Source organism: Pyrus communis, chromosome 6 (genome assembly GCF_041283825.1).
Source record: "Pyrus communis isolate YQ-2024b chromosome 6, ASM4128382v1, whole genome shotgun sequence".
NCBI classification, from domain to species: Eukaryota; Viridiplantae; Streptophyta; class Magnoliopsida; order Rosales; family Rosaceae; genus Pyrus; species Pyrus communis.
In genome coordinates, this window is record NC_142570.1 from 619,444 (window position 1) to 629,892 (window position 10,449).

The following is a 10,449-nucleotide window of genomic DNA, read 5'->3' on the forward strand; positions in this document are numbered from 1 at the left end:
CTTGTGAAAGTGATAATAGCACTTATCACTAGTTTTATTCTTGTTTCTTGTTTTTAATTTAACTTTAATTGGTCCGTATTAAAGCAATAAACACAAATCCTATGTGTGTGGAAAGGTATTTGTGTAGTAGTGTCTTTTTTTTTTTTTTTTTTTTTTTTTTATATTTTAATTTTTATCCAATCAAGTTGTGTCATCTAACATTTTAATTAATAAAAGAATTGATGTATTATTCAACCATTCCTTTTTATATCACATGTTTGACAACGTTTTTCTTTTATAATTCACTATAAATTCATACGCTCTCTTAAAAGTATTTTGTAAAATACTACGAACTTGTAATCACTTGAACTTTCATCGCATACCATCAAATTCGCTAAAATACTAAAGAAAAGCCTATGATATTTTTGTATGATATATAGTAAATAATAAACCTAATTAAAATAATAGACCTAATTCTCAAAACAAGTATAGTTTTTTGAAGTGTAAATAGGCACTTATTTATATGAGACATGGTAAACTTACTTAAGCCCCCAAGTTTGTCTAAACCCTTGCCTAAGCCCTGTCTAGGTGCATAGGCGCTATATAGGCTCCAGTCATTTGCCCGACTAGCACCTAGTGTACCTTGATTAGGACCACCAAATATTACAATCTTGACAGGGCCGACCATGAGAATTTGGGGCCTTAGGCCAGCCTTCGGACCCTTGACTTTTGTACATTGATATATATAAAAACAAATTTGCTAAATACATGAAATAGTTTATTTCTACATCAAATATCATTAAAAATTAATATCAAAAGAAGAAAGATATATGAACACTACTTAAATATTACACACCTCGCGTTTTTAGACACAAATTAATGTACTAATTAAGTTTACATAATATAATTTTTCAACCTAATCTTTTTTCAATTGATAAAATAATTAATCCCTTCACTCTTTCTTGTGAAGTATATAGTTGATCGAAGATAAGATTTGATCAACTTTAATTTTGAATTTTTTTTTCTGCAAAAGCAATTAAACTGGTATGGTTAACAAAGTTCTATAAGCAACCCATGCATTCGGGAAACAAACATCCATTTGCCTCAGATATTTCAACACTTTCCATTGCCCGATTTATTTCATTCAGTAAAGTTTCTCTCAAGAATCTTGGCTCTAGAAATAAGGTTTTCCCATGAATATCAGAATGCTCACCAAGTGACCGAGAGAGGAGTGATAGTTTTTGGGAAAAGAAGAGAGAAAGCGATTGGGGTTGCATCGAAAAAAAGGTTTGGCATTTTGATATTTAAATGTTAATTAGATTTGAAAGAGTAAAACTGCAGTTACATCTGGGTGAGAACAAGGAAAAACAATAAAATTCTTTTTGTAAAAAATTATATTATTGCCTATGATTTTATTTTTTGATATTTTTATTGAATTTAATTTGTATATATATATATATTTAATAAAAATATCAGGGCCCCTTCGGAGTGGTGGCCCTAGACGGATGCCTACTTCGATCGGCCACCCTTAGGGCCGGCTTTGATTCTTGAATCCGCCATTGCTCATCATAGCTATAAGTGACTTATTTAAAGAATTTCTTACAAAATACTCCACATCTATCCATCTTCTCTATGAAAATTGACAATTGCTCGTTTAGTTGTTTGGAAAATAAACTATTCCGACAGACCAAGCTACAACTGGAACAGAATAGTTTGGAAAATATGTAAAAGAACCAAATAGATCAAGCTATTCTACCAAAGGGGTGTGCTATCCACACACCCCATTTTACTTTTCACATATCTTTTTAATTTTTGTTCATTGATCTTCTCCTAATCATCTGATCCCACAACCATGAATTGAAAGGGTGTGTGAGAAGTAAAAAGGAGATGTGTTGATATAAATTGCTTTTAAAAACTGCTTTCATAAGATGAGTGGAGCCTTTAATGAATATTTTTAGTTATTGTAATATCCTCATTAATTTTTTAATGATATTATTTATCATCCTACACATATTTTATATCTCTCGTAAAAAGAAAATTGACTGCCACCACATACAACTACAAGCACCTACTCCAGCTCAAAGCAATTAAAATGGTTAACTGCCCAAAAGAAAAAAAGTTACAAGTTTCTAATACAAAACCTTCCTATAAACAAAGCTACAACTGGAACACGATAATGTCGAAGAGGCAATGCACAATGGTTGGCAAGTAATGAAAGTGATAGTATTTAAATTTTGTTGGGAGGGGAAGAAACTTAAAAGTTTGAAAATAACGGTAGCCAAGGATAAGAAAAATGGACTCACCATCACCTACCCTCCAGCGAAGTCCAAAGCGTCTTTACGCCATTATAACGATTAAAAAGTTCGAGCCTTGTAGTCAACAATATTATGCTTTTTTTTTTGTCATGCGCAAAGGCAATAGAAGATTGAGTGTATTTTTGTTCATTATTCTCAAGTGGTGGTAATACTTACCATCATATTTATCACCATTATAAGAGTTATAATTTTTGAGATTTGTGCCTATCCACTATACAAATCTCGAAATTTAAACTCATCTAATGGTAATAAATAAAGTTACGAACATACACCATAATTTATAGCTGTAAGAAAAAAAATGCTATTATAGAAGATTAGGCGGGTACGACTACACACCAAGACCAAGTCATTTGACCACTACAATAACCTGAGCTATTAATTATAATCCTGCCACACTTAACGAATCGAATTCCCAAATAACAGGTTTTCTAAGTAAATTTAAAACAAAATCAGTGTTAGTGTCTATGAATCAATATCTTCCATGAAGGAGTCTTGGTGAATTGGATATGGAAGATGCAATACACAGCATATATTCACTCAATATTTCTCATGGACCAAATGAATTCACATGTTACCAAAATTTTAATTTCTAACAAAACACCTCACACTTATAGCCATATGTTTTATTGTGCTTTATGAAAGTTGACAAGTGGTCAATTAATAGCACTTCCTAAAAGAGATTAAATTGAAGGCAGAGGAACACCCAATCTGTCGATTTGTTGGTGTAACTAGCTATAATATGGTACAGATGAGTTATGTTTCAAATACAAAACCTTCCTACGAAAAGCCTACAGGTGGAACATAATATGTCGAAGAAGCAAAATACACAGCAGTTGGCGGGGGAACCGAATCCCCTCCTTAGCATTGTAAACTAAGTCTCTTGAGTAAAAGATTTGGACCGTTGAAATTTGATCCAACGACTGCAATTATTATAACTTTAAAGGGTCCCCTGTTTGTAGCCGTTCGATCAAATTTCAACAATCCAGATTCTTTGCTCAGGAGGCTCAGTTTACAATGCTCAGGTGGGGATCCGGTTCCGTTCGCAGGTAATAAAAGTTACTGTATTTAAAGTATTTTTTTATTATGGAGGGCTAGTACCATAGTGAAAGTTAAGCACCTTTGTGGCCCCATCCTTACCCACATATGAGCTCCCTGGCGGAAGAGGATCTAATGCGGATCTCCCCCATCAAAGGTCCAGGATTAAGTGATTTGAGCCGTTGAAATTTGATTTAACGGCTACAAACAGGGGGTCTTTCTAAAAGTTATAATAATTATAACCGTTTGATCAAATTTCAACGGTCTGCATCATTTGATCATGGGCCTTTGATGGGAAAGATCCGGACCGGATCCTCTTCCCTCCCCGGCCATCCCTTTCTCCTAAGCCTTAAAGGAGGGCTAGCGCAATAGTGGAAATTAAGCACCCTTAGCCCTCCTCACACAATTTCGAGGCTCCCCAGGGCCTCACCCCATTCCCTCTCTCCCCTCAGAACTCTACCTAATTATTGGAAAAAAAAGAGTCTTTTTATTATTATTATCGTATTTAAAGTCTATAATCAAATGGTTTAGAGTAATAAATACTATCCTTATATTTTTCTGAAAAAGAAGCCTTGTTTTATATGCTATAAAAATCATTCTACTTAATATTAAGTAAATAGCGTACAAGGAATCTTATAATTTTTAATTCTAACAAAATTTGAATTGCCAATAAAAACTTTTTACAACCATCATAGGGTGGCCAAGAAATTTTAAGCCTGTGTTCTATACGATATGGCTCTGAGTTCAATTAAAAAAAAAAAAAAAAACAAAGACTTTCTACAATGTGGTTTCACATACGTTACAAAAATTTGAATTCTATGACAAGTCTTCGAATTCACATTGTTAAGTCTTTTTCTATAATCTTAACCATAAACACATGCTACCCAAAATTCCTAATAAACGGTCCCATACCTACATCACTTTGCTTGTTGAATGTTGACAGTTGCTAATTTAATCGTACTTACGTCCTCTATATCTATTTTTCATGGAGACCACGAGATTTTGTTACAAAATTTTTAAGTGTACTGTTAGAAAGATCAAAATTTTAAATTAAATTTTGTAAACCAAATAATGTGAATGTTGATGATTGAATTATTAGTTAAGTGCTGATTAACATGCTTATCACTTATTGGTGTCACATCTTGTGATTTACAAAATTTAATTTTCCTAACATTATCCAAACTTTAGTATCACACTTATAGCCATATGCTTTTACTCCTCATTTTAACTACACACTCATATCCTACAAACAAAATTTTTAACAAAGGACTCCACACCTATATCTATGTGGTTTATGAAAGTTGACAATCGCTCATTTTACCCGCACTTAGAAGATTATTGAAGAAAAAGAAACACCCGTCAGTGTGTTCGAACATGTAATTATAATCTTGTACGGATGGGATACAAGTTTGAAAGTCTTAATTTATATGCTATAAAAAGTCTTTATTTCTCTTATATGAATTTTGGCTTTTTATAAAAAAAAAAAAAAAAAATTATATAATGAGAATTATATTCACAAGTAGCAGAATTAGCAGAAGAGGTTAAAAAAGATACAAATTAACAAATCAATCAGACAGCTATTTTAACAAATCTTGCGTCACACCAATGAGATCATCCATGTTCACATGGATATGAAAGAGATAGGAAACTGAGATTGAGGAAATAAATGTTAATTAAAGACCACAACATATATATATATATATATATATATATATATATTACAAGTCCCTATTTAATTATACTCCCATCGTTTATATATTACAAGTACCTATTCAATTATACTCCCATCCTTTATATATTACAAGTCCTTATTTAATTATACTCCCATCCTTTAGATGTAGCTCTCATGAAACCAAGTCAATTACATGTTACAAAACTTTTAATTGCTAACAAAAGACTCCACGCCTATAGCCATATGCTGTCATTTTACAAATATTTTTAATCAAAGACTCCACAAATGTAGTCATGTCCTTTGTGAAAGACTACAATATATTTGTCATTTAGTTGCACTTTCGGTCTCTAAATCTAGTTCTTCTAGAGACCAATCCCTTGATGGACTTGACATTAAATCCATAATTATAACAAAAGACTCCACACCTATATATGTACTTATGCTAGTTGACAATCAAATCTGTCATTTAGCCGTAATTCATTAAAGAAAAGAAATTGAAGGGAAAGGCACACCCAATCTGTTAGTGTTTCACCCCTTTATAAACTTGTACAAGTTTGACATATACAGGTGGAGTGCAACATTTTATTAGTGTGATTTTAATTTGGCTTATCGGTCAATATGTAATATGTAATTAGTTAAATATTTTCATGTAAATTTTAAGCCTATAAATAAGCACTCTAATAAGAAGGAAGATACTTACATTTTCTTCTACTAATCACTATTTTGTTTTTCTCTATTCTCTCGTATTCTCTGTCTATATTTTATTTTCAACAAAAGTCTTTCTTCTTTTAATTGAACTATTATTAGGAGGAGAGTGGAGAGTTCAAAATTATTATAATAATTTGAGGGAGAGTTTGAAAATATTAAAATAAAACATCTTTATTATATTAGTTGTAGCTTTTTATTTTAGAATGAGAGCTATACTCACAAGTGAATTTTCAAGCCTAGCTAACACGTGGACAACACTACGGGGCGATGTGGTGCGTATACCATAAAGAAAGTTGAGATTTACAAAACCAATTGACAATATAGGGAGTGTGGATGCAAATTTCCACCATCTTCTCCTTTGATGAAAATGCACCTGCAAAATAATAACATCTAAGATTAAGGCCAAAAGAGGGGGGGGCGGGGGCTTTGGCTGAAGAATTTTTTATACCAAAGTTACAATTATGAAAAGAATGTGTTTAAGAGTTTATGGGTAGCAAATGGCTTTCCTTTTTAGTGGGATAATATGACTATTTATAGGGGAGTGGCCGGCCCTATTTGGAGACTAATGGTCAGCCATATATGGTGTAATTGGAGAATAATTGCAAGATATTATGTGAATAATTAATCCTAAATTAAATAGGAAATTTGGGAGTTACCTTTTGAATATGGATTTGATGAAGAGTGATGAGAGGAATTTGAATAAATACCATTTGGATCACCTTTGATTCTTCCTTGATTGAGCCGTTATTATCCGTTGCATGCACGTGAGAATCCAGGTGTGCCTCAAGGGTAATTTTGTTTTTTTAACCAAAAAGTCCACGTGTCACTTCCATAATCTTCTTGATTATTTTTTGCTCCACAAATGCCCCTACACCTACTGGGTTGCTCGCAGGAAAGGGCAGTAGGTGTAGAGATCTCGAACTTTGATGCAAATTCCCACTTGGACTTGGAGTTAGATTCTTTTAGGAAAGGGAAATAAATCGCCACCAAAGCCTATTTAAGCCTACCTTAAGGAGGGGATTAAATCAACTTTGGAGGACAATTATTTATCCCTACAAGAAAGAGAGAAAGCTAGAAGATCTTTGTTCCCCCTCCCCTATCATTCTTCTTCGCTTACCTGTGCAAAGAACTGTCTTCTGTTGATTTTTTTATCTTTTCCGCATTGTACCAAGGTAAGAAAAACTTAATTTTCTTTGTCTTCTTCTTGGGTGGTGCTGTCGCGGGGCAATCGTCGAGGTGGTGGGACACATCAGCTGGTAGGGGCCAGGAATTGGCTCAGCATGAGTCGATGAGATGGTGTGGCAAAGGCCACAACTTAGTTGGAGCCAAAGGTTACATTGGATAGGTCGAGGAAGTGTCGTGGCATGGGCCGTGGTTTAGACTGCTTATGTTATCCAAGCTGCTAAATAAGTAGTATGTTCTATTTAGATCACTGTTCTAAAAATCTTCGCCTAGCGCCGCTTAGGCCCCACCTAGGCGCTAGGCGGCTGATTACCGCCCTGATTAATGCCTAGGCGTTTGAAAATTAAGAAATGATGCCTAGACTTGCTGAGGCACCCGCCTAGACCGCCTAGGCACCCGTCTAGCTCACCTCCCAGACCTGCCTAGACACCTGCCTAGGTTGCAACTCACTTAGATAGGAAATAGATGACTTTTCTTTTGCATTTTATTGTTTCCAATAAATTGTAAGAGACTCATTGAACACTTAAATAAACACACATTATATGTTTGCTCTCCATGTTTTCATTATGTTCTAATACTTCATAATATATGTCATTCTATTTTCTAGTTTATGATGAAATTATATATATTTATAAATAAACACTTATTTACACGAAATACAATAGATTTACCTAAATCGGCCTAGTCCGCCTAGGCGTTAGACCCCAGTTCGCCACCCGACTAGCGTCTAGCGTCTTTTAGAACCTTAGTTTAGATTATGTCAGATTTTAACGACCTTCGTATAAGTTTATCAAGTTGCTAGAAATAACTGCTTTCTTTGCTTTACTCTAGCTTTGTTTTTCTTGAAACTTTGCTTACTTGAAGCATCTTGCAAAACTTTTAGCCATAGAACTGTTGGTTGGGCACGCTGCTTTGAAAAATGCTAACGATCCTACAAAGTCACTATGGCTGTGAGTTTTGGCTTATTAGGCGTTGAGGTGAGTTTGTCGCCAGCTTCTACCCTTTGACCATTTACTGCTTAGCTGGTCTTCAAGTATTCGATTATTTGAACTATGTGGCCTGCATCACAACATGATAAAGATCTGTGGAACATGAAAATGGTTAACTAATCACATCAAAATGAGTAGTTGTGCGGAAATTCATGGGCAGTTTGCTCCATTCCGCTGAAGAGTATACCTAAATGGGTGTCAGAGAATTAGTTTATCCTTTTGCATTGGAGAGCTTACCCAGATGGGTGTCAGGGGATTGGTTTACCCTTTTGCACTGGTGAGCAATTAGTTTATCCTCTCGCACTGAAGAGCTTACCCAAATGGGTGTCGGGGAATTGGTTTACCCTCTGGCAATGGAGAGCAATTAGTTTATCCTTTCGCACTGGAAAACAGACCTAGATGGGTGTCAGGGAATTGATTTACCTTCTCGCACTGGAGAGCTTACGCATATGGGTGTTGGGGAATTGGTTTGCTTTATTTCAATAAAGAACAATTAGTTTACCTTCTCGCACTGGAGAGCAATTCTATAACAAGTCTTTGAATTCACATTGTTAAGTCTTTTTCTATAATCTCAACCATAACACACATGCTACCCAAAATTCCTAATAAACGATCCCATACCTACATCAATTTGCTTGTTGAAAGTTGACAGTTGCAAATTTAACTGTACTTCCGTCCTCTATATCTATTTTTCATGGAGACCACGAGAATTCGTCACAAAATTTTAAGGGTAATGTTAGAAAAATCAAAATTTTAAGTTAAATTTTATAAATCAAATAATGTGGATGTTGATGATTGGATTATTAGTTAAATGCTGATTAACGTGCTTATTATCTATTGGTGACACATCTTGTGATCCAAACTTTAATATCACACCTATAGCCATATGCTTTTACTCCTCATTTTAACTACACACACACATCCTACAAACAAAATTTTTAACAAAGGACTCCACACCTATAGCTACGTGGTTTATGAAAGTTGACAATCGCTCATTTTACCCGCACTTAGAAGATTTTCAAGAAAAAGATACACCCGTCAGTGTGAACATGTATTTATAATCTTGTACAGATGGGATACAAGTTTGAAAGTCTTAATTTATATGCTATAAAAAATCTTTATATCCCTTATATGAATTTTTGTTTTGTTTTGTTTTTTTAAATTTTATAATGAGAATTACATTCACAAGTAGCAGAATTAGCAGAAGAGTTCAAAAAAATGCAAACAAATCAATCAGACAGCTATTTTAACAAATCTTGCGTCAGACCAATGAGATCATCCATGTTCACATGGATATGAAAGAGATGGGAAACTGAGATTGAGGAAATAAATATTAATTAAAGACTATAACTTTGAGCTAGCTTGTGCTTAATTTCTTATAAATAGGATAGCAAGGATGACTCACAGAAAGCAAATTAAATCATCAAGAGAGAAGAAAAAAAAGAGAGATCATCCCAATCCCAACCATAGTACACAACATGGCTCCACCTGTATTGCCAAGCCCCTTTCTACTAAAAGCAGAGACCAACAACAAATACTTGCGCTATCAACTTGATGCAGAAAGCGATCTTAATGAGATTGTCCAGTTTTCTGAAGACAATCCTAACAGCCGATTCATAAAGTTCACCACCGAGAAGCCAAACAATGAGGACTATGCCGATAAGAATTATGTGCATATCAAATGCTCCTACAACGGCAACTACTTAAGAAGGGTTGACCAAAACAGGCTATTGGTCCTGGCCGCTGCTACCGACCGAAATGAAACCAAAGACAATTGGGCTTGCACATTGTTCAAGGTCGAGCCTGTAGGACCACCTGATGGCAACAACTTAATCACACGCTGCCGATTACGCCACTTGCAAAGTGACCTCGTAACAAGGCCGTTCATTGAAAACAGATTTGAATTACGCCTCAACAAAAAAATACCTGACTCTGGAGGTGTGGATATTTACTCAGTCTCTTGTGGTTAATGTTAATTATCATTACGCATGATGTTTGTGGGTAACGTCTTTGGAAACCCTCACGAGACTTCACTCGTCCCATTTGGGTCACCTGTGGGTTTAAAAGGCTTGTTGCATGCGCTTGAATGCAATCGTGTTCCCCGCGAAAGTGGCATTTGTTTTCATTACTACTTTTTTCCTTGTTTTTGGTTTTTGAATTTCGCTGTAATCCGTGTGTTTAGCAATAATAATGTCATGCCGTATCTTTGTGTGTAGACAGGTCATTTGAATGTGTATGATTCATGACTAGCTCTCATAGTGTAATCGTGTGTTTGTTGCAGTAATAATAAACATTGGTAATTCAGATGTCTAACTACTCCGCATGTTTAAAACTCCACAAGTTTAGAATTTCTTGCTTTGCCCAAAAGTGGAGAACATAATGGATAGAATGAAGAACCCCAGATATCTTATTTACATATCCACTAAAAGTGGAGAACACAATGCTCAGAGACCTTTCCAGTCATGACTAAAGTGCCGGTGAGATTGCATTGAACTGGAGAATCCAGTTTCTGCTACTTGAATCTTGCCGGCCTGTATTACTCAAAAACCTACGAGATAAAACAAGAGTT

The 10,449-nt window shown here is 34.9% G+C and overlaps 1 protein-coding gene across 1 annotated transcript; it reads left to right on the plus strand.

Annotated features, from left to right (window-relative positions):
* The first annotated feature begins 9,358 nt into the window (after positions 1 to 9,358).
* Positions 9,359 to 9,850, plus strand: LOC148696074 (uncharacterized). The gene has a single exon (XM_088696149.1). It carries the CDS (start codon positions 9,359 to 9,361, stop codon positions 9,848 to 9,850), a length of 492 nt encoding a protein of 163 aa, XP_088552275.1.
* Positions 9,851 to 10,449: the final 599 nt, after the last annotated feature.

Bases quoted from the DNA above. Each gene is read 5' to 3' on its own strand.
- LOC148696074 (XM_088696149.1), top strand. From the start codon at position 9,359: ATGGCTCCACCTGTATTGCCAAGCCCCTTTCTACTAAAAGCAGAGACC.